General features: G+C 37.0%; 2 protein-coding genes across 3 annotated transcripts in view; both read right to left on the bottom strand.

The window, feature by feature from the left end:
- The window catches only part of LOC117287750 (collagen alpha-2(I) chain-like), a 74638-nt gene extending 72821 nt beyond the window's left edge, over positions 1–1817 (bottom strand). Inside the window, exon 1 of one of the 2 annotated variants that reach the window (XM_033768252.1) lies at positions 1603–1817. In XM_033768252.1, the coding sequence (XP_033624143.1) occupies positions 1603–1699 (97 nt within the window). In that variant the 5' untranslated portion in view covers positions 1700–1817. The remainder of the gene's footprint in view (positions 1–1602) is intronic. The other variant, XM_033768254.1, reaches the window with a different exon arrangement.
- A 14401-nt stretch (positions 1818–16218) lies between these two features.
- LOC117288440 overlaps positions 16219–25431 on the bottom strand; it is a 64200-nt gene continuing 54987 nt past the window's right edge. The window contains exons 59-71 of the mRNA XM_033769302.1: positions 24941–25048; positions 24148–24201; positions 23656–23709; positions 22939–22992; positions 22479–22550; positions 22252–22323; positions 21484–21507; positions 21269–21325; positions 20398–20554; positions 19456–19559; positions 18373–18447; positions 17592–17816; positions 16219–17259 (exon numbers count right to left, since the gene is read on the bottom strand). Coding sequence (XP_033625193.1) covers positions 17113–17259; positions 17592–17816; positions 18373–18447; positions 19456–19559; positions 20398–20554; positions 21269–21325; positions 21484–21507; positions 22252–22323; positions 22479–22550; positions 22939–22992; positions 23656–23709; positions 24148–24201; positions 24941–25048 — 1203 coding nt within the window. The 3' untranslated portion in view covers positions 16219–17112. The remainder of the gene's footprint in view (positions 17260–17591; positions 17817–18372; positions 18448–19455; positions 19560–20397; positions 20555–21268; positions 21326–21483; positions 21508–22251; positions 22324–22478; positions 22551–22938; positions 22993–23655; positions 23710–24147; positions 24202–24940; positions 25049–25431) is intronic.

The raw sequence follows: 25431 nt of genomic DNA, 5'->3' as shown, positions 1-25431 counted from the left end.
TAAATGTTTTGAGCGACAAGCCCTGTGGTTTAATGAATTTTCCCTCCAAATTCCACCCCTTGAACCTTTTCCTCAATTTTACCTCATCCCCAACAGGTAATTAGAATACAAGCCTAGTGCAGCACAACTGGCTCTGTATGTGCTAAATTGCACTATTTCTGTTCCTAAGTAGTTGCTGACGCTAGGTTTTCTGGTGCAACACCTTTGCTGACACAGGCAGTTTTCTATTTTACTGCGACCTTGTTCTCATGAGCACACTATTCTAAAAGGTCAACTCCAGGGACAACCCATAACTTGGCTTCGTCTACTTAAAGGAGTGGTTGTTCAAGGAGCTCATTTTAAGACTGGTTCTTTTATCAGTTAATTTATACAATGGAAATCTAATTAGATGTACTGTTTTACAGATATGTTAACAACACATTTAAATTCAGATTCTACAGTTCACTCAAAATCATGATTTTAAAATAATAAAATAAAGATGAAAACAAGTTAAAAAAAAAAAACTAACAAAAAAAAAGTGTTTTCATTAACTTCTAAGAAATATTTAGTTGTTCTTATTATTCATTGTTGTAATGTTATGTATAAACTTGGAATGCTAAGTCACTCTGGATTTCCTCTGTAATTTTTGTCTTCGATAAATGAACAAATGAAGACAAAATGGAAATTAAGATTTGTTTTGTTTGTTTAAATGTCAGATGTATGAGAGTATAAGGTTCATGCATTTCAAGCACTGAAATAAAGGAAATTACATTTAAGGCATTTTGGGAGGCTTTTTCACTGAGGTTATGACAACAAATGTTGAAACTTAGACAAGGTTTCTTGATATTATTGATATTATTGACAAAATGCTTTCTTTTGTATCAGTTAAAATGTCATGCAAGATCCTCAACAAATAATTAATGCAATCTATTAAAATCTAAGCCAAATTGTGCTTGTATTTGCTTACAAGTTGTGAAATAAATGATGTTAAAATTTACACCTAACAAACTCTCTATACCAGAACAAAACAGTTCTCACTGAAATATAGTCACAGAAACTCCTCACTCACAAAATACAAATTTTTTACAAAAAGCACACAAATTTGTGCAACAAGGGTGTCTTTTCTTGCGTTATTATCTTACAACTTTTATGACCAATCATTTGATTGAGTCCAAATTCTTACAGGTTTTTTATTTTATGCATATGTTAGGATACACCAAGTGAGAGTACTGCCGTCGATTTCACAGAGAGTTAGGACTCCTCCCTCTTATCTCGAGTTAGGACGAGTAACTCGTCCTAACTTAGGATTAACCTTAAGGTCTGCATGTACCAACCTTGTAACTATTATAACAGCTACAGTACAGGGTTGGGACTCGTCCTAAGTCCTAAGATTAGTCTTAAGTTAGGAAGAGTTTTGTGAAATCGACGGCTGGTTTTTGACAATTACCAACATATGTGTCCAGTGCCTTCTGATAGTCAATGAATATTCAATAAACAAACTGATACTTAAAAAAAGCCAGCTGGTTGTGTTTCCATTGCATAAGTCAACATAGTTAAAGAAAATTGGGAATTTTTAGTTTTTAATTTTTAAAACAGATTAAAAATGAGGATGTGTTTTCTTACCATCACTTGATGAATCACTTGATTGAGCCGCAGTAGAGGCACAGAGTACAGCAAGAATTAAGAGCAGGCCCCATCGAAGGCCCACAAAGCTATACATACTGAAGAATGTACAATCTTTGTGGTCCAGACTAACCAACAAAATAACAATCAACAAGATATACCAGGCTCCAGGACTGCCAGCCTCTTCTTAACCTACTAAACCAGGGAGAGGACTCACCTGGCTTGCTCGTTCACCACTTGTTGCAGCCGGCCTTATATACGACTATTATGGGATGGCCGGCTACACTGGGGCTACATCTTCCAACCAATGGGAGGGTCTTGTGTTTTTGTTGTAAGGTGACACGGAGTGGGATTCTGAGACAGTGCCCTGATGGTAAACCCAGACACTCCAGTGGGGGAAAAGTGTTTGTTCTGCTAGTTATTTTGATGGGGACCTGAACTGTGCATTGTAGCTTTGGCTGATAGCCACCCCTCCCCACCCAACCCTAAAAATGTTGTTTCAAACAATTACCCGGATTTTTTTCTTCTAAACTTTCAATAAAAGGGTTCGTATAAGTTTGTTTTTGGAACCTTCAAATGTTTCAATCCTATGTAAATGTAGATATACACAATAAAACTAACCCATGAAAATTTCATTTTTAAATGGTGGTCTCACTTCTTAGGTATTGCAAAATATCCTAAAAGCGTTACAGGTAAAGGCCCGGTCACACAGGCCCCGATAACGAGAACGAAAAAATCGTTTTTGTTCTCGTTATCAAGGCCTGTTTGACCGGGCCTTAAGGCCTCTTCTATTCCAATTTTCTTGTTTTCTTCTGGGGTTTTTTTTTTTTTTGGGGGGGGGGGAGTGATATATTTGGTCCATACCCGCGGTTCTTCAAATGAAATGTTTCTCAAATGCAACAGTATCCACAGCTACTGCACTTTCCAAAGTCAAATGTTCGGTAATTCAGAAAATTAATAGCAATAATAAAATACTTGGAAAAGATTTACAGTAGCTTTGGATAGGATGCATTTCAGACATTTTTCACTTCAAAGTTTTGCGGTTATGGGAAAAAGATATCACTTGTCATTCTCCAAAAATATTATTCTGAGAAGCACTACTGACAGTAACTCTTCTCAGATTGTGTATTCCAATTTCAGATTATTCTTCCTGCGAGATTTCAAGCAATATCTCAAAAAATACCTTTTGGAATGAAACTTTCACAGAAAAAGTCTAAAGGTATGTATAGACAATACAATTAAATAGGATTGAAGCAAAACATGGGGGTCCAGTTACAAAACCTGTACAATCCATTTATAATTTTTTATTTAATTCCAAAAAAAGTTCGGCCCACACCCCCCTTTCCACATACAGAGAAGTTGAATTGCTAAAGGTGGTCACCTCCAGTTCAAATAAATTCCAATCTGTATACACAACACATTCAAGTGTCCCAAGATCACGTCTGGAAACAGTGATTTACTCCCCAGTGAGCAATTGATGTTAAAGATTGATTTCCCTGGAATAACTGTTACTTTGGCCTTTCCAAAGTCTACACACCAATGTCAGAAATCGGCAACATATTTTGTACCTGATGGGTTCCAGACATATTTTACAGACAAGGTAGTACTAATATTTAGTTGGGTATACATCTACTGTTGCCACCCCATCCCTCCTTTTTCTAAACTCTTCCAGTTTCCAATGTCTTTTCTCTTAATTTCAATCAAGTTATCCTATTGTATATTTTAATGTGATCTGTCTTAATTTTTACTAAGAAAAACAAGATTAAATTATTGCGACTTATTATATGCAAATTTTGTTGAATGACATAGGTTCTAAATGCATGCCAACAGTAAAAAATAAATATACACACCTTCTTTCTCTCGTTGGAAATATGCCCTAAGATGAAACAGGGTAAGTTCACTCACTTTCATTGAACCACTCTCATTTTAAAACAATTGATAAACAACTTTTAAAAAAAACAAAAAAAAACGCTTCATCTGTTACCTTGACATTTGGTCAACAAGTAAAACAGTTCAAGGGCAGATAGATTGTGTGTGGCATTTTGATCCCAGTGGAAATCTCAGTGTTTTTTCTTCTTCTGTTGACTGATAAACAGCAGCATGTTCTTCTCCATTTGTTTCTTGTCTGTAAACAACAATCAACAATATTAATCAATTTGTTTTCTGTCTCAAAATCTCATTATTAAAAAAATGGAACGGTGCTAGTCATCACCAGATTTTTGTTAATTATCTAATAAAGATTAAGCTGCTTCCGTCACAGAAACCTGAATGTTTAGATACAGTTTAAATATCATATATTAAAATTTTTAATCTGGACAATGATGATGAAAATAAATTAAGGTTCCAATCCTGGGTCACCTTTTTCAAAGTGTCCTGTACACGACTTGTTGGTAGAATAAAAGTGTCACCCAAAATGGAGACTTACAAAATATACAAAAAAGAGTGAGTCAAGGATAAACTAACTCCCATGTAGAAAAACCCCCAAAGAAAATAAATGAATAATGCTCTCTTCGAAAGACATGTGGGGGGGGGGTCACAACTTTGTACTCATAATAAGTATGGGTTTTTTTGCTAAAGAAATTTAAGGGGTGGGGTCTAGGGGTTGGCCGTACAGCCCCTGGTGGGGTCCAGGGGCGAAGCCCCAGTGGTGGTCCAGGACGCAGAGCTCTGAGTTGTTGGAGTTTTTGTGTCGAAAAATCAAGCCTCTGTGTGCTTAAATACAGAGGTCAAGAAACACTTTGTAACCACTTTTGATCAATATCAGTTGTCTAATTTTACTGGAACTTTTATGTACAGTAACGTGGGACTTCTAGAAAGTTTTAATCACACACATCTCTTTAGTCTTTCAGTTAAATGCTGAATTTTACGCTGTACACCAAAATTTTATGCCGTAAATGCTCTCTGGATTTTCAGAGACATTTCTTTAAAGGAACACGTTGCCTTGGATCGGTCGAGTTGGACTTTGAAAATCGTTCTGTAACCGTTTGTTGTAAAATGTAGTTAGAAAGATATTGTAAAAGTAAAATACAATGATCTACACAAATATGCCTCGAAATTGCGTGGTTTTCTTTTTACCCTGTCGACTAACATGGTCGGTCAATTTTGACTCCCATAAATGGCCGACTGTGATAGTTCGCGACGTAAAAGGAAAACCGTGCAGTTTCGAGTGATACTTGTGTGGATCATTATATTCTACTTTTAAAACATCATTCTAACCATATGCATTTCATAATAAACGGTTTCAAATGCTTTTAATATACCAACTCGTCCGATCCAAGGCATCGTGGTCCTTTAACTTCATCTGAAATGACTTAAAAGTAATACAAATAATGCAGTAAAAGTTTGTCCACAAAATATTGTTGGGGCCTTGTGATAATCCTGATACAGAAAATTTAAATGAAGAGGCATTTTTCCTCTTGCCTATTTCTCCCTTTTTTTTTTCTCTGAATTTTTTTCTTTTTTTCTGGGCCTCCCCCTGGATCCGTGCCTGCCAATGCTAAAATCACTGGCTTTAGACATGCCGTTTCCTGTAAGATTCAAGCCCTGTGTATGATCTTTTGTTATTTATCAAACCTACCTACATACAGAAGGAAAACCTATAAGTTACACACCAGAATAAGCCCATTACATATCTCAAAACAACCCCGGGCTTTCTCGGGTAGGCAAGGTGACCCCAATGATGGTTTTTACAGTAACAATGTCATATGTCAAGCAGCCTCAACTTATAAGGTAAGAGATCAAGTTGTTTACAAAACCCTATAATGTATTTGAATTATAAGTAGTTATATCTGTCCAGTAATAATGCAATAAACCAATAGCTTAGAACCTGGATTATGGGCCAGACTCTATCTGGTTAAGGGTTGGTTTACATTGTATGGAAATATTCCTTATTTTGTTACCAAGTAATACAAAACAAAATTGTATTTTTGAAGGACTCTGTAACAACTTCATCTTTAACCTCTACATCTGTAGTTTACATCAATGGGTTTTTCTGAATCCTCCATTTTGACCTGGAAATTTTTTTTTTTTGGGGGGGGGTTTGGGGGGGGGTAGTATCACTACTTGTTGCACAGTATGGTTTAAATTTCTTCCAAGTATCTAAAAAAAAAAAACTGTTTAAGTGTGCTAAAATAACTTCAATCTTCAACAGGCATTGTTTTACAATAACTATACATGTGCAAATTATGTACAGCCATTATATTAACGCATTTTAAAAATGAAGTTATTCATGAACTAAATTTGAATCAAAATCATTATCATGTGTTGAAGAGTTTAATCAATTAATTGGCAAACAATTGGCAGACAAATGTTTGTTTGTATTGTTCGTATATCAACAAAGTAAGCAAAACAGAAAAACAACTTCTCAGAATTTAGTTCAAAGAATTTACTTGCTCTTAAGCTTTTGTAAGGTAGCCAACCAGGCAACTTTAACACTGGGTTCAACTTGCCCCAAGAAAGTTTTAATTCCCATGTCAGATGCAATTGTGTCCGGGGCTCAGGACTCAGCCCTGCCAAGGGTTGAGGTGAACTTGTACACATGATCTATAACTTAAGAAAAACTAAAAACCTTAAGGTGCAACCATTTACAAAAAAAAAAGAAGTTCAATCTCTAAGTTTTAAGAAAATTTCTGCTTGACAGGAAGAGAAACAAAAACAGCGGGTTTAAACCACTAGTTGAAAACAGATTCAACACACTTTGATTCCCATTCATAAACACCCTTTCGGTCAAAAAACATCAACACTTTTTGGTCAAAAAGTAAAATAAATGCAAAAATTATAATTGTTCAAAGATTTCTTTCAACACAACACCCCTCCAGCTATGAAATGGAAGGGCCCTCGGGTAAACAACTCCTTATGAGGGGATTGCTCTGCGCGTCGTGCGTATCGCATGATGTGGCACAACTGTCCCGGCCTTTGTTCTCGACCAATAGGAATGAAGAAATTGTCTCATAAGTACAGGTGCAAGCTCGCGTGTCACGCCTGATTTTCAACACTTTTTACTGGTGTTATATCATCGGTTTAGACACCCCCACGCGATGCCCTCTCGACCAATCAAAATGGATAAACTGTCTAAGGTATTTATGAATAACAGATAAAACATTGAGTAACTCGTGTAAATCTTGTATAGACCAAACTCAAGTACTTTTAATTCATCATTGACACAGCAATTGCTAGTTGACATAAAAACATTGAGATTTAAAGTCTGCTATACACATCAGTGGTTTTCAGACCGCTGTTCATAAAAATGGACCCCAAAAATGTGTACGATTGTGGCTATGCACACATATAGGCCTATATTTCTGCCTTGGTGTAAGAAGTAGCAGAGAAAATACTTCAACTGTAAAACCAATAGACCGATCCAGTAGGCTCCGCCCACAACGTACTTGTGAGCAAGAACACATGGGGCTCTCCAATGCCTTTCTGCACAATTCTGCCGCACGCGCCAAGATACGCACACGCACGTCGGACCTTATTTGTCGGACCTTTGTTGAGCTGTAATTGGTCAATACGCAATGGGGCGAAGCTTAATGGATCGGTCTATAAAAGTCTAACCATTACCAAACAGTTTTAAAAGCCATAACTCTCAATGCCAATATGGTTCTCCTTTTATTTTTGCACCAGAAAAGGGCATGTACTTCTACTTTAAAAGCTTTTCCCAAAAAATGAAATTCAAGCCATCTCTTCTTAAAGTTGGAGGGCACCCTTTGTAAACTGAGATGAAAAACGTTGAGTCTTAAGTTACCCAGGGGGATAAGGGTTCCTTCAAGTACCCCAGGACGTCTAAGGCTGAGTTATGCTATTAGTGTCCATGGCAACTTGTCATGTCTTCAAGCGTAAGGTCAAGACATCACTGGCATTGAGGGTAGTGTAAACAGCTGGTGTTTTCAGTTGAAATTGAATCAATATCGGAAACTATTCTGGCATCTGGTTTAGTTAAACTGAGGAATCTCTGTTGAAACATGTGACATTGGATCAATCTTATTTTGCTCAATTTGTTTGGAGTATTATACCATCCCTCTTACATTAAAGAATTTGCAAATTTCCAGATCTTGTCATTCTATCAAAGGACCAGCGCAGTTGTCTACCTTGAAATATCGTACAAAAATTGGAAGAATATCGATCATGGTGGCAAAGTATAGGCCTAATCACAAAGTGAAATCTAGACTATTCCATTTTATGAGATGAAGCCATATTTTACCAAGTTGCAAAGCATCCAATAATATCCTTATTGGATAGGCAGTAGACACCTGTCCAATATAAAATTTGGATGCCTAGCGACAGAAACTTTTCGGCAAAACAATGTTGGTCACACGTTACGTGTTCGACCAATCAAATGGTGGTTTGTTTCGTTAAAATCGCTCAGAGAAGTTTCAGCTTCCAGCAAAAATTTAACAATAAAAGTTGGTTGAACTCTTTTGCACTCTCTCTACATAACAAAAACAAACAAATCAAAATTATATGTTCTCACATTACATGGATAAACAGGTTTACTCTTTCCCTTTACAATGGCCTACCAAAGTAAAATATCATCTTAACGAAATCCCTGATAATAAAAAAAAAACATTTCTAATGCTTTGCTTGAGCTTGTTCTACTTAAAAGAGTTAAGAAAACTAGGCCACTTTCACTTTCTCAAGGAGATCCTCTCCTTCAGAATAAATGCAGGTAATTGACTTATCCATCATAAGTAACCCGGGCCAGTCTCCCTTGGAGTAAAAAATAAATTTACAGTTGCGATTAAACACTTTTAACGCATGTTAGGTCAAAAAGGTGAGTCTGGCCACTACCCCTTTCTTAAAGACATGATTGGCAATTCTATAAAAACATACATTATAAAGATAGGTTTCAATCGTTTTTTTTAAGTATTTTTGTTTGTTGAGTGTTTTCGATACAAATTTTATATTTTAAAGGGGCAATCAGCATAGTTCATGCAAACAAAATCAATTCATTTTCAAAATTGTGTGTGGGTGGGTCAAAAAAATGAAACCGAGTTGGGGGTATTCAGACACAGCAGGGCAAGATCCTCAATTTCATTACTGATTCAACTACAAAGTTGTTTGTTTAAGCTAGGAAAAGCCATTGAAATGACTGATATTGGAGACTTTTGATACCAAATATCTGGTCCATTTCATGCATTACTTTGTTCTCATTGAATAGATTACATAATGAAGCCATTAAACAAATTTAAAAAATCAAAGTTTGGAGTTGGTGGGTGGGTCAACAAAAAATTGAACAAATTGTTAAAATGTTCAAACTTAGTGGACACAGGCACTTTACTTATTCTTAAGATTTGAATTAATATGCCAACTCCTCAAGTAATTACTCAGACAACCTTTCTTTTCCATATTTTCCTTGACATTTGATGAAGGGGGATCTCAATAGCAAGAAATAATGTCAAAATTTCCAAGCAATAACTCAAATTGGACATGAAATACCAACTCCAAACTTAGTGTGTGGACTGGTCTTGGGATCCCCCCCCCCCCCGGCAAAATGTCAAGTTCATTATGTCTAAAGCAATAGAAATGTAGTCCTAGAAATAACACTAAGAATGTTGTCCGAACGATGACTGTTGTCAGTGGTGCATTTGTGTCTGTCGGCTCACCATTCTTGTTTTTTATATTTCTACGCAGAACAATTGTGGCAGTAACACTGAAAAGAATGTCCAAGTACATGTATAAGCAGGGCCATAGAAACTGGATCCAGGTATAGAACACAGGTTAATGAAGTTAAGCTCACAACAACAACAAAATTAAAAAAAGAATTATAAAATATTCATACTACATTTTATATCTACACAGCTTTCCACAACAAATTCAGAGATTGGGTAGTGACCTTGAAATGTAACATTGTTATCGAAATTGGAACATTTTGGCGAAACTCCAACAAGTTCTGAATCCCAGCGGAGAGGATGGAGAGGGGGAAGTAGAACAAGTCTACCATGGCCTAGATATATCTCACAAAAATAGCAATAATAATAATAATAAGTTCATATACAGTGTTTTATCACACCCTAGGGGCGTATCAAAGCACCCTGTATAATTTTCCTGCAAGGTATGTTGAGCTACATTTGTGGCAGTGTCGTGGCCGAGCGGTTAAGAGCACCCAATTCAACTCTGGTGTTTCTGATCAGCAGATCAGAGTGTGGGTTCGAATCCCCAGCCGTGACACTTGTGTCCTTTTAAAGCAAGACACTTAACCATTGCTTCGTCCTTCGCCCCGGTGTTCCTGGTCCGATCGGCAGCAAATTGCGCCACAGCACCTTGTAAAGCATTACATGGTGCTATCAGAATTAGGTCTCACAATTCAAACATAGTCCAACATCTGGCAGGAAATACTGTATGTTATAGCGCCAGGAGCGTCACTGGGTGACAGACATGTGCGCTATATAAGAAGCCACAATTATTATTATTATTTTTATCTTGAGGTATGAGACCTATTCCTTTATAGCATCATGTTTACAATGGTTTATGAGGTGTTCTGGCGCAATATGGAACACCCGCATCGGGCATACCCCTTCTCTTTGTGATATAGTGCACTCAGTTCTTTTAACATGCAGGTACACAACAAACGGGACCAATGGCTTTACGTCCCATCCAAGGGATGAAGCATTAAGGTTTTGTGTCTTGCTTAAAAGGACGCAAGTGTCACGTCTGGGACTCGAAGCCACACTCTGCTGATCAGAAATACCAGAGCTTGAGTCGGGTGCTCTCAACCGCTAGGCAACACCACATACTTTATTACTTTTGTAAAAGAAGATCATAAAAATTGTTTGTTTAAACATCTTGATAACATCTTGACAACCTGTAACATATAATACAAAATGTAACAGAGAACAAGGGGATAAGGAGGTACACCAAAAGGGATAATGCAACAGCTCAATCAATGCGAAAATAGAATTTGCTTTTAAACAGCGGCTACAGAATGCTCAGAAATAAATAATTGTTAGTTTTTTGTAATAGATGCAGTCCACGGGAAACAGAAAAAAACATATAACAATTTTGTCTCGTACCTCATGTTAAAACATGGTAAAAATCTTTTTATCCTGCAACACTCCAAGCCAAATTCTGAAAATTGTGAGGTCAAACAAACCCGCGCGACAAAGGAATCGTGATGTCATGGACGCCCTATTTGATGTGGAAAATAGAGGCAGTTCTAATCCTATGTTTTAGCACTGGGTACCGCAACGATATAATACATGTTAATTTTATTTGCATCGGGGATATAAAAACACTTTTACATAGTTTCAATGACCTTCTGGGCAGATTTATTTTCCTGGGACATTTAGGAAATAATACTTTCTTAATTATTTCCATTTGTTAGATACTCTCAAACTATAATACTGAAATTTTAATCATAAAGATGAAACACTTATTCCTGTCACAAGTGTGCTTTCAAATTAATACCACTCAATTTAAAGTGGTATTTACACCAAACAAAAATACATTTGTCCAAGATGTAATTATGTTGACTGCACTCTCGACCTTATAATGGTAGGTCAAATATTCCAATCACAGATAAATAAACTGGCAGAAATATAACATCAACAAAAATGAGGTTTAACAAGGTCATTTGCTGACAAAAACAGCAGCACACAGTGTGTACTGCTTAAGTCATCAAGGTTATTATTTGCACCAATTTGACAAACTTGATATCTATCCCGGTGTGTTGCCTTGTGATGTCAGATCCACTTGAGCAGGTGGTACACCTGGGTGTTCAATCGTGGTTTTCCCTGGACCCTATTCCAGAGCTAGAGACTTGTGTCTTCAAAGAGGTCAAAAGTCAACAAAGTTGTCCCATGGTGATGGAATGTGTTACTTGCTGCTTGGCAATGAGATAACCCTGGTGTTTTTTTTGGGGGGGTTTTTTTTTTGGGGGGGGGGTTGGTTGTTGTTGGTGTTGGTTTTTTTTTTTTTTTGGAGGGGGGTGTTTTTGGTTTTTTTTTTTTTTGGGGGGGGGGTTGTTGGTTGTCGTGGTTGGGTTTTTTTTTTTGGAGGGGGTGTTTTTTTTTTTTTTTGGGGGGGGGTTTTGGGGGGGGGGGTGTGTAATTATTTATTTAGATTTATTAACAGCATGTTTTAGATGATGTTTTATATTCATTGACATCCAGTGGCATTACAACTTATAAGAGGGGCATCGCATTTGCCCCCTCGAGTCCCCCTAGTTAAAGGGATGCTACAATGAATTAAAATAAAACAGTTAATTTTGATGTCATTTATTTCTGATATATATGTATTGAACATCAATAAAATGTGTTTTGTTATTCCCGACATATCTGACTTGCGTAATGAGCGAATAAGTCATGCCCCCCCCCCTTTTGTGGATACTTACCGCCCCTACAATCGACGTCACCTCGGGAATTCAAACATATCGTCGGCAAAAAGAGTCTGGTCCCTAACTACACGCGCCTAGGTACCAGGCCACACAGTGCACACGTTTCTATATGCACACAGCCAGGGGGTCCGACGGCTCGAGTTACCTTCATGACGTCACGTTTATGCAAACGTTTAATCTCTTGAAAACCATTTTTAAAATACTTGCGCATTTAATAAAAAATATTTTTAAAAATTCAGGTTTAAAAAGTCATTTTAAGCGTTTAAATGAATATAAAAAAAACACTGCAGCCACCCTTTAAGATCAATTTGGTTCAATATTAGGCAGATCATTGTGACACTGCAAGGTTTGATTAGCAGTGTTGAGTTTTGTTCCACTTATAGTGTATAGGTTCAGTAGGTAAGGGCGCTATTCTCTGTTAAACAACATCGGAATATAATTTTGTGTTTATCACATGGCTGGACAGCCACTTCAAGGTGAGGGCAACACTTACAGGCATTGGACACTAGGCCTATTGGTAACTACTCAAAATAATTATGAGCATAAAAACTTACTTGGTAATGAATAATGGGGAGAGGTTGATAGTATAAAACATTGTGAGAAACAGCTCCCTCTGAAGACACATAGTTTTTTTATAAAAATGGAGTTTTCCACGAATTTGATTTTGAGACCTCAGAAATAGAATTTGAGATCTTAAAATCAAGCATAAACAAAAGCACACAACTTTGTGTGACAAGGGTGTCTTTTCTTACATATCTCGCAAAGTTCTTCAACGACCAATTTAGCTCAAATTTGCACAGGAAGTTTGTTATTTTATGCATAATGTTGAGATACACCAACTGAGACGACTTGTCTTTGACAATTACCAATAGTGTCCACTGTCCAGTGTCTTTGACTGATTTGGGCTATCAACTGCATCATTTGTCAAGGGCAGGCATGTTGCCAGCCTACTCATGGGGATGAAACATGCGTTACCCCCCTTTATATTCTGTGAGTGTAATGATATGCATGGGTCCATCCACTAGGCATGAGCCTGGCTGTTAAGGCAAATCTATGCGTTCCCATCTTTCAAATTATATAAGCAATTATGATGGGCCGAGATGGACAAAGACACAAAAATGTTCTGGCCGGGTACTGAACCCACACTCTGCTGCTTCGATGACAACACCCAGCTTGCACAAACGGAACTAACGCACACTCAGACATGCCCAATCAAAGGAACTAATGAAGTGTTACTGCGCACTGGCGTAGCGGGCAGCATTGTTCTTAATTTTCTTAGAGATTTTGACAATTTGTATGTGCCTGTGAGTCTATACATTCTGTCATGATCTCTTTTGCTGGACAGAGGTAATTTAAGGATTTAATTTGGGAAAATTTTCTGCAATCCTGCCACCACTTATTCATTTGTTAAGTTAGGACGTAAAAAAAAAATCAGTGATCTACATGACATGAATTGTAGGGTCATATTATGTTGTCGACCCTCATATGTTTTCGAACCCCAACTTTGATTCCTGTTTACCGCAAGACTGTGCAAGCTCCAACGGTGACAGAAGCTCTGCTGTTTACTTATGATGGTCTGTATTTTCGTCAGGCTTCATCATGCTGACATTAAAGTTTCCTGTTGTAGGTTATGCTCAAACATTAATTTATTTTTTATTTTTTATAAATCACCAAGTGCATTATTATGCCAACAATCACGAATGAGTAAAAGAAACATCATCCAACCTCGAAAGTATCGGATAACTTTCCGTATGGCGCCACCACCTCATTGAGGTAAATTAGATACTATATTATTTCATATCGAATGAAAAAGTGGTGGCGCCATACGGAAACTTTTCCGATAGATCACCTGATGTGGTTGCTATTTGGGGATTCTATGGCATGCCAATGAAGGAAATAAATTTAAATATTTTAAGTGAAAAAGAAATTTAAAAAATTGTTTTGATCAACTGCAGACTGTTATAAATTTTGATAAACGTTATAAATATTATGTCTACATTTAAGAGGAAAAAACAGATTGGGGTCTCTATTTCTACCTCCATGGTTTCTCATCTCCTGAAACCAAATATTGCTGTAACTGAAATTGGGGAAAAACAGATTGTTTTGAAATGTTTGTGCTTCAATTCAACGGACTGTGCTTCAACTGACTATCTCTTGCAACGTAAAACAAAAACTTTTAAGATTTCAACACGAAAAAGTGCAATGTAAAAAGGTTGGATAGATGATTCAAAAAAACATCACTCAGTTTTTGATTGTGAAAAATTTTCACGTTATCCTACTGACATGAAAATCCATGACACCAGTGACCAGGATAGTTCTCTCAAAATGAGAATTGAGATCAAGCTAGACCCATATTAATTTTGGTTTTTACCCATACACCGATGTGTGTTAGCAATACTCTCTCTCTCTCTGTACTTTCCCATGTTCTGTGAAAAAATATCACAGCCTGCATGTTACTCGGGTGGGATTCGAACCCACGACCCTTGCAATTCTAGAGCAGTGTCTTACCAACTAGACCACCGAGGTTGCCCGGTAGCTAGAGGCAGTTCGAATCCTATGTTTTGGCAGCGGGTACCGGACTGATGTAGGACTAAGACTAAGACTAAGACTAAGACTAAGACTAAGACTAAGACTAAGACTAAGACTAAGACTAAGACTAAGACTAAGACTAAGACTAAGACTAAGAGTAAGACTAAGAGATCTGTAAAATTTGCATCTGGGATAAAGAATATGCAAATTTTATATCTCTTACAAAGCTAGACCCAGTTACTGGGGCGCTAGATGGATGGGATTCCTTTTTTCGAAATTTTGACGTTATCGGTCATATAGACCGATGATAAAGATAACGGGGAAAGGGAATCTAGCGCCCCAGTCACTTGGTCTAGATCTATTCCTTTTGTTGCTTCGGTAAAAATTAATGAAAATGTGGTGGCAGAATACAGAAAGGACAGTCATTTCCTTAACCCGCCACCACGTTTTCATTTGCAATGGGAACAAAAATAGTGAGTTAAATGAGATATTTTTTTTTTTTTTTTTAAATGAAGTTCACAACGGCAATACCATGTGTCAGGACGGTCGAGCTGTCCTACTCATGACTTGTTGGCGTGGCCGCTGTCACTGTCAGACTAAATAATAAAACAAACTTAACTGACAAAAACATAAGAAACAACTTACGCTACTGAATACATCAACATTTTCCTCTCTGTTTCTCTCTGGAGCAGTTCTGTTGCAATATTTGTTGGAAACCATACTCAAAAGATTTAGCTCGGCTCGTGTTCTCACGTAGTGTCGTCTGCTTTCTTTTTCACACTCTCTATATACCCCACGTACCTAAACTAAAAACCAGTTTTGACGTAGAGGGCGGTGATCCTCGGTCCGGTCTGTGATTTGACTGTGTTGTTGATCCCTGATGTTGTGTTCACACGTTTTTAACGAGAAACAGTCGATTATAGACTAACTTTTTATCCATTTAACTTGATCTTCAAAGACCAATCTTTAGCAGCTTAAAGCTGATCAATCTTGCCAGATTTTTTTGTTTTGTAACTTTGGAACGTCGCCAACTCGACGGTTCATAGATCAAGGCTAGGATTTTTGGTGGGTTTGGATCTGATTTTTAACTTGTAAAAACAAAAATGCTTGGGTGGATAAAAGTAGAGTATTTGCTTTAGCTGCTGTAAACGCGTCGCTGCCCCTCTCAAGGGGAACTGACTGGGTAAATTCACAAGAATTTGGGTCTGAACTCATCCAATCGGGAGGTCACATGTCTATTTTTTATGTCCAACCCCAAATTATTTATACTTTGGTTTAACAAAGTATAAACAAGTAAATAAACCAAACATATACACTTAAAACCCTAATAGGTTTTTAGCGTATGTTTGGTTGATTTACTTGCAAGAGTGCAGAATAGGAGAGCGCTATTTGCATGTTGATCATGACAAATAAACATTAATTAAATGGGCCATATTTTTGACCGCGTGAGGGCGCTCTCAATCACTTCCGGGGGTATATTCATTCATACCCAAAACAGTTTTTAAAGATTGGAACACATTATAACCACAGACATCTAATCCATCACAGACAATAAGACTTTTAAAGGAGCCGTTATAATCCACCTCTAAAGCAAATTGAAACTACAGCGCAACAAAAGTGACAGAACGCCTATTAATTTGTGCAGGGCGAATCGCGTGTACCCCCGGAAGTGATCAAAATACTATTTATAGCGCCCTCGCGCGGTCAAAAATAAGGGGCATTGAAATTAAATAAAAACTTTACTTAAACGACACACACTTTCTGACATAGGGAAGCTTTATTAAGTCTAAATAAAACACACAACAGAAGCAGCAAAAATGCAAGATGTATGGTTATTAATAACGAAAGATAAGGAGATGTATGTAAGTGTGAACTAGTCAAAAGACGACTCTTACTTCGCGTTTAAATGTAGATGTATAAACTTGTCAAATATTTTTCTGAATCAGTTTGGAAAAATTGCGATTTTTCATTTCAACGGATACATAATTAAGGAAGTACTGGTATTATAGAATAAGTATAACATCAGAAAACTTAACTGGAAGAAGTACATTTTTCAATATCTATTAAGTTTGTAATATTTGTAGTAAAAACTGATTTTACTGATTGTTAATAAGAAAGAAAATGTAATGATATTTTGAAGCCCTGCATTTTGCCGCCTCTCAAAACATGGACATTTATCAGCACTAAAACATTTAAAGGAGAAATATAGTTCTACTACCTATCAAGGGACAACCCTGGCAGTCAGTCAAACAGCTCATTGCCAGCCTGCCTACCAAGGATTCTAGCACCAGTTTTGTCTTTTCAACAAGCAGTTCACAGGACGTTTAAACAACCAAAAAGCGCTGTTGCCCGACCTGGAAATATTCAACACTCCGTACACACACCTTCAAAATTTCCAATGTTTTTTTTTTAGTAAAAAGTTTTATAAAGCACCACAAAAACAACGCCGGTAGTTTCTTTTACATCAACTAACCTTAGTTGTGATTTAATTTTTTTTAAAGCAGTTTTTTTTTAAAGTGTGACTCTGAAACAGCAGCGAGAGCTGAGGCTATTACCCTATAGGTTTATAAAAAAGTATAAAGACTTCCCCATGAGCTAATGCTGTGAATAAATTCTACGCTACTATAGAGTCAACACTGGACAGAACATTTTTATGAAAAGCAGACAGGACCGACATTTATTCCAAACTGTTGGTTGCTTTCTCCGACGTCCATCACAGCAACATCAACGAGGGGTAGACGTTCGGTCTTCTTGGTTGTGTAGACAACGGTGGTCTTTCTCCAGACGTCGTCATGTTTCTGAGGAGAATGAAGGTGTAAATCAGATTAATTAAATTGTTGTCATCAACATTAATTATGAAACTATGAATGCATTTGAGAAAGAGGTTATTTCTCACTCAAATATCATAAGACTTTTTTTCTCAGGTGTTTTTTCTTTAATTATTCTCACAGATTTTCACAGATTTGTTATTTAATGCATATGTTGGGACACACCAAGTCAGAATACTGGTCTTTGACATTAACCAAAGGGGTCCAGTGCCTTTAAAGGGCCCTAATGTGAGTGGAAGCAGCTCAACTTTTGCTTGTGGGTGAAGAGTTATAAACCAAATGCAACCAAAGCGTTTCCTTACCCGGCATTCGTCTGTTCCTTCTACTTCGTACTGCAAGTCGTTCTTTGTACTCTTGATGCTCATTTGTACACCTTGGGGTCCTACCAGGGTAAGAGCCTTGCTGGATCTTCCATCACGGTCTAGGACAGCGTTGGAGTTTCTGCAGTGGTAGGTGACATTCTGTTTGGCTTGGGAGTAGATGAGACGCAGGAGGGTCAACTGAACGGGCTTAACGTTGTAGGTGATCTAGAAACACAAAGAAAATATCAACAATCAACATACTTTTCTTTATTGACACAAACAGTGCAAACCCCTAATCCTATAGATCTCAGCATTGCCTTTTTGTTGTTTCTCTCATTTATAACAATGTAACCAATATGTTAAAGCCATTAGGCACTTTCGGTAAACAGTATTGTCCAAAGGCCAACACTTCGTTTACCACAACTTATATATAAAATAACAAACCTGTGAAAATTTAGGCTCAATCGGTCATCAGAGTCGGGAGAAAATAACGGGAAAACCCACCCTTGTTTTCCCGTGTCATGACATGTGTTTAAAATAAATCCGTAATTCTCGCTATCGTGAATTCATATTGTTTTAATGTTTTCTCAAACAGTTAAGCATTTCATGGAATAGTATTTTAAGAGAAGTCTTTCACCATTACCTTCTGTAAACCCTGTAAGTTATTTGTAAATCTGTGAACTTTTAATTTTCATTTTTTTCAGAAAGTGTCCAATGGCTTTAATAAAAGTAAAACATTCTGTAAAATCAATTTATGAATGACGTCAATTTCTTATCTTACCACTGATCCATTGTGCATATCGGAGAAGTTGATTGGTTCCTCTGGCTCGCCAAGATAGTAAGTTGCCTTGGGGATCTGGGAAGAGTTGAAAGTATAACAAATATAAAAGTAGATGTTGCTAAGGATTCTAACTGCCTCTAAGACATTGGGCTAGCTCGGTGGTCTGGTGGTAAGACATCTTATTATTGTCTCCGGGTCCTAATTTTAAAACTTTTTGTAAAATGCTCTTGTATTATATAGTTTTTGTTTAAAGTTATTGGTTAATGACCTGTTAATGTTTAAATTTTTCTTAAATTTCAGTTCACATGTGTACGTTAATTAAGTTTTTAGCTGCCAGTCATATTTTTAATAAACCATTGTTGAATTGAATGCCCCTTATTTTTGACCGCGCGGGGGCGCTATAAATAGTATTTTGATCACTTCCGGGGGTACACGCGATTCGCCCTGCACAAATTAATAGGCGTTCGGTCACTTTTGTTGCGCCGTAGTTTCAATTTGCTTTAGAGGTGGATTATAACGGCTCCTTTTAAAGTCTTATTGTCTGTGATGGATTAGATGTCTGTGGTTATAATGTGTTCCAATCTTTAAAAACTGTTTTGCGTATGAATGAATATACCCCCGGAAGTGATTGAGAGCGCCCTCACGCGGTCAAAAATATGGCCCATTGAGTTGAGTTGAATGAATTTGCTCAAACAGAGTTTTCACAAAACTAAAAACTACTAAAGTAGCATTTGTGCAAGGGTTAGACCAAACTATAATTATGAAAGCTTTTAAGGAGGAAAATCATTTGGTACATCTATAAAAAGTTTATTATGCCTCTGAAGAAGGTCCGGATTGGATCGAAAGCTAAGGCCATCTACCCTATTCATTATAAAAAGTTTATTAGACGTAATTTACCAAGATTTCAATTTTAAATTTTCCATGAAACATACAAAAGTTTGTTTGAGAGAGGTGAAAGACAGATCATCATGGCAATATTAGACTAATTCTGAGGAGGGTGAGTGAATTCTAGGTTCTGGCTTCTCTGTAGGTCAAGGACTTTTGACTCCAGTCTTTTTCATTAGTTGTTAAGGTTTCTCTTACCTCTTGCCTCTCTGGGAAGACGCAGGTGGCGTTGGTCTTCTTGACGCAGTATGCGGTGAACTTGTCGTATGAGGAGCCTTCGCTTGGGTCCAGGGTGTAGTAACCTGTAAAGAAAAAACGAACAACTCGGTTACAAATCGGCTAATTGATTAAAGGGAAGGTACACGTTTGGTAATTGTCAAAGACCAGTGTTCACACTTGGTGTATCCCATTATAACCATAAATCAACAAGTCTGTGAAAATTTGGGCTCAATTGTTCATCGAAGTTGCGAGAAAAAGATGAAAGAAAAAACACCCTTGTTGGGCAAATTTGTGTGCTTTCAGATAGGAATAGAAGTCTTTTATTATTTTAGTGAGAAATTACCTCTTTCTCAAAAACTATGTTACTTTAGAGGGAGTCGTTTCCCACAATGTTTTATACTTTCAACAGCTCTCCAATGCTCGTTACCAAGTCAGTTTTTAAGTTAATATTTGTTTATAGTAACTACCAAACGTGTGCCTTCCCTTTAATCCTGCTCAAGTCTTAATGTTACATGTGTAACTAAGTTGAGAACAAACAAAATGGAACCTAATTCTCCTGAAGACGAGCAGAGAACACTGTTTGCAATGTCGAGACCACACCGGCTCTTTTCAGAGCCACACTCCAACAAAAGAGATTTACACTTGGATGTACCCGCAAGTTTGCAATTAATTTATTTGTAGTTTCAGAATGTGAGAGGTATTGTAATTCTGAAACGAGACACCAGCTTGGCCAGCGCTGAGGAGCTGAGCTCCTGCATGCTGGATCGAAATATCTGGACAAAAATCACCGAGCAGGCTCAAGCTTGTACATGGCGCTCGACGTGATGAGGTTGGTTGTAATTCAGCCTGTTCAGCTGCTATAACAGACTTTTGTATAAGTTGGCGAGTGGTCCCAGAGGTGATGAATAAGGGGCTACATACCATCAGGCAATACTGGGTAGTTCTTGAAGAGATCCTTGCAGGAGCGGGCGGGATAGTCTGCCTCACCGTTGGGATGCATCAACTTCATCATGCGTACACGGAGCTGCTTGATACGGCTCTCAAAGTCATCCTCATCAATCTCGGCATCGTCTCCGTACTACACAAAGATAACAAAGTATTATATTGCTAGGTCAAATAGTTTCTAAAAAATTATTTTTTCCCCAAAATTTTAATATTCTAGCATTTGAGAAAAAGACAACAGAGTAATAGATGTTGCTAGGTCAAATAGTTGTCAATAACAAAAATTCTACCAAATTTTAAACTTTCACTAATGAAGAAAAGTTTATCTGTCCCCCAAGGTGCGAATTTTACTTTCTGGAAAAAAAAAATATATATATATTTCAAGACTTAAGGTTGTGGAATGGTTTATAGAGATGTTGAGGATGTCCAGAATGTTGGTGCTCGGCGAATAAGTGCTTTGAAAACAGTCGGCATCAATTTGAAGAAGCATGCTGTTGTAAGGTGAGTTTTTAATTGAGAAAAGCAACTTTTGATATTCCCGTATAAAACAACTCTCTCCTTGACTGTGTGTGAAGTGAACCAAGTTGTTCTACTAAATAATAGTTTTCTACCCCATGCATGTATTTCCACTTCACTGCTTATGATACACTCAGTTACCTGGTCATGTTGGTTGTGTTGTCATTTAGCCTTCATGAAAGACTCTGCTAGGGTCGAAACGTCAAGCCAGTAGCTATTTTGTGCATTTATACCATCAATCCATTTGGTTGGTTTGCAAAATATTTTATTGTGAAAAGAATATAACCAAAAAAACTTGAGAGGGAAAAAAGGGGATAAATAAATAAAAACTCACATAAGAAGTGTATGGGTTAGCTCCCTTGTTGCCGCTAACAGCTGATGGGCCAGAGTACTGTTGATAAAAACAATTTACAATAATAATTCATGTTTCGGTTCATCTCTACAAAATTGAAAAACTATTCATTCATGCTATATGTTGCAATTAACATTTTGCAAGTATGGTGAATTTTGTGACAATTTAAAGAATGCGATTCCAAAATGAATACTTACTCCTTGTGAGTAGCTGAGAGCTCCCTGTGTAGAAAAAAAGACATAGAAACTTTATACAAACTGAAAAGAATTTTCCTGAAGAAATTAACCAAATAAATATTGAAACTTCCAGGAGATGAAATTGCATATAACAAATAACTTGTTTTGCTCTAAAACTTAAATTGCTACTGCAACTTCTTCCTCATCCCGATTGTTCAGAATTAACTTCATCTATTACTCCAAACTCAATCACAGATGTTTTTCCGAGGATAATAATAATATATTTCTGGAAAGGAAACCAAGGATGATTCATAAGTGCACTTAATCATTGAAACTTACTAACCGGAAAAAAAAAACAGTAAGCGAGGGTGCTAATATTGTTATGTCAACAAGAAACATAATAATCTCTACTCTTCCATGTAATGTGTTCTGCAGCCAATTTCACGAAACGCTAAGATTAATCCTATCTTGAGTTAGGACAAGTAACTGGTCCTAACTTAGGATGGGTTCAATGCGTCCTACATCTTTGGATACGGAACTTTACTCAATCGTAGTCCAAAGATTAATCCTAAATTAGGAAAGGTTTGGTGAAATCGACGGCTGGGTTCTTTTACGAGCACATACATGTACCAATCCAAGTACACAGGAACAAGCAATTATGATCAAGTATCTTGCTAAAGGACACAAATGCTACAGCCGGGACTCGAACCCACACTCCACAAATTAGACACACTAGAGTTTGGGCTGTGACACACCACAATGAGTACTAGAAAAAGTTTGATTACTTACAGGGGCTCCAGCTGGGCCAGGAGGTCCTGGGGGTCCAGCAGGTCCAGAGCGTCCATCAGATCCACGGGATCCCTGTTCATGGAAGAAAAAGAAAAACAAAATAAGAAATTCTTATTTGAAGACTCCTTCAAAATAAACCACGTCATTGAAATATTCTGCTCTGGATTAGAAAAACAGTTTCATCAAAGATAAAAATAGAGGAATATTTTAGATTGATTTGTACTTACACCTTGTCCTGACATACCACGAGGTCCCTGTTGTCCAGACTTTCCATTTCTGCCGCTTGGTCCGTCAAGACCCTACATGAAAACAAAATGATCAGCATTTTTCATTCCAAAAATGCTCAAAATCACAAAAAAATTGATTTAACTGAGATTTTTTTTAAATAAATACAAAATAAGCAAATGATCAGCACTTTTCATTCCAAAATTTTTCAAAATCACAAAAAAAATATTGATTCAACTGAGAGTTTGAAAAAATAGAAGAACAAAATCAGCAAATGATCAGCACAGTTCATTTAAAAAAACTGAGAGTTTCAAAAAAACATAAAGAATCTTATTTTTGATACGTGACAGTAATATTGTCCCAGCTTTAGTGTTGACAAAATTGCTAAACCTACCACTTGAATTTTCAAAACAAATTGTTCAACGAAAATTTTATATTTTTCTCAAAATATTAAGCGCTTACAGCAGGTCCAGAAGGTCCTGGTCGTCCATTAGGTCCACGTCCTCCAGCTTGGCCCTAAGTAGAAACAAATCAAATCCAAAATAAATCCATTTAGTTTATGACATTTTTATTTTCTGCATCGAGTCGCAAGAAAGACAAAACAATTTTGAAGATAAACTGATTTCTAATTTAAAAGTTTTTACTGCTTTACTCTTCCACATTTTTAAAAAAAATAAATGTTGATGGCGTGTTTATCAGCAAATCGTTTGTGTATATACATATAAAAGACAAATAAATCTGTTCTTCACCTCGTATCAAAAAGGGACAACGAATACTGGAATTCATATTAAAAATTCTCCCTTATTCCAGAGATTATTTTGTATTTCCCACTTCATCCTTTTGTCAGACAAAGCAAATTTGTGTTAGATTGCTCAACTGCCACCATTGTATTTGGCATAAAAGGAAAGCCAGAGATCCTGCTAGTCCGTGGTTCCAGCAAGCCATTGCTGATAAGCACTGATTATTGGCTGTGGCTTACAGTTGCTCAACATTTTCTCAGAATTCCCAGAACATATTATGTAAACAGTTGTTGTCTTACACTGTTTAAGTCATGGCTTTATTCTGACAACAATATCCTGTCGTGTACTCACAACACTATTCCAGAAATTATGAAAATGAATCCCACCTGGACATTTTCAGGAAATTTTACCAATAAAAATTATTACAGTTAATACTTACGGGTGGTCCTGCTGGTCCTGGGGTTCCTGGGCTACCGCTCCATCCCTTGTGTCCCTGTTGAGAAAAAAGGAAAATAATCATTATTGTTTTATTTCACTGATTGTCTCTCTTTCACCAAATAGTTTAAAACAGAAAACTTTCTAAAAACTATATGCACATTAATCTAGAGGGTAGTTGGTTCAATTCCTGCTCCAGTAACCTTGTCTTTGTTCAACCCAAATCATTTCAAATTTACCCAGTCAGTTTCCCCAGTGGTTTATATTACTTGATAACAACTTAATTCTTATGAAAACATATTTCCTCATAAACTGGTTCAATTTGGCCGTTTTTTGTGGTTTCAAGGAGGTTGAATATGTATTGTTGATGAGAAAAAAATGCTCCGCATATAATTTTTTAAAGAAGTTATGGTGGAAATCATTCATGAGGAAGATTATGATTTCAAGTACAAGGTGATAATAGAGAACAAGGGAGTTTTTATAAAAATATATTTACAGTGATTCCATTGGCTCCAGTTTCTCCCTTAGCTCCAGTTGGTCCAGCAGGTCCCTGAGGGGAAGAAAAGAATGAATTCAAAAAACTATAGTTCTGATCAATTCTGAAGCACATACACGGCCCAAAGAGATAACATTTTGTTAATCTTGTATACAAAAATTCATATGGACCTTATGCATTGACATCATCCAGCCCCCATCTTAGAGGTTAAGTGATGATGAAACCATGGAAAGAAAAAGGAATGAATTAAAAACAACTATAGTTCTGATCAGTACTGAAGCACATACACCGCCCGAAGAGATACCAATTTGTTTATCTTGTATACAAAATTTCATATGGACCTTTTGCATTGACGTCATCCAGCCGCCATCTTAGAGGTTAAGTGATGATGAAACCATGGAAACTCGCAGATTTGCACACGCAGTGCACATGGCTGGACATTGAACATCTTCCTTTTGAACTCTTGGCGAGAGCGCCAAACTCAAATGACGTCATGTGAATAAAGTCTATACGAGGTAGGTGAATGGTCAAAGTGCAGATTTTTTGACGCAAATCTGCTATTCAAGAAATTTCAGACTTGTGCCATAATTGAGAATAGCACTATTTTATTATCATTATTTATTTGGCATAAAAACACAGAATACAAAAACAAACAGAATACCTGGCCATACATGTATATTAAAAATCTATATTTATTTACAATAGTAATTTTGAATCATTTAAAACTATCAGCTAAACAGCTACTCTACTCTGTCCTGCTACTGGCATATAAATGAACATTTCTGAAACTTACAGCAGATCCCATAGCACCATCAGGTCCAGCACTGCCACGTACACCAGCGGGGCCAGCGGGTCCACGAGGTCCACGCTCTCCATTGGCACCAGCGGGTCCTCCGGGTCCCTTTTGAATAAAGATGTGAAATATTTTCAACAAATTCAAACATTTGAATTATAAACGACTACTTTCAAACATACATCTGCTCAAGTATGCAGGTTATGGGTCAAGTCTCATCAGAAGTCAAAGGTTATGGGTCAGTTCCCACCAAAGGTTAGTTTCTAGGGTTATGACAAAAAGGTTCACATTAGTAATAAATATATATATATATATATATATATAATGAATAGGGTATATATATATATATATAGAAAAGTTTGCGGTAACACCATGTAATAACAATCTCTAAATGAGTTGGGGTGGTTCTGAAAAGAACCGTTGGATTAACTCGACGTTTCGATCAGTATGCTCTGATCGTCTTCTGGAGAAGACGATCCAGAAGACGATCA

The sequence above is a fragment of the Asterias rubens genome, chromosome 3 (genome assembly GCF_902459465.1).
Source record: "Asterias rubens chromosome 3, eAstRub1.3, whole genome shotgun sequence".
NCBI lineage: Eukaryota > Metazoa > Echinodermata > Asteroidea > Forcipulatida > Asteriidae > Asterias > Asterias rubens.
The sequence above is the reverse complement of the archived record's forward strand: the minus strand, read 5'-3'. Positions and strand labels throughout refer to the sequence as shown.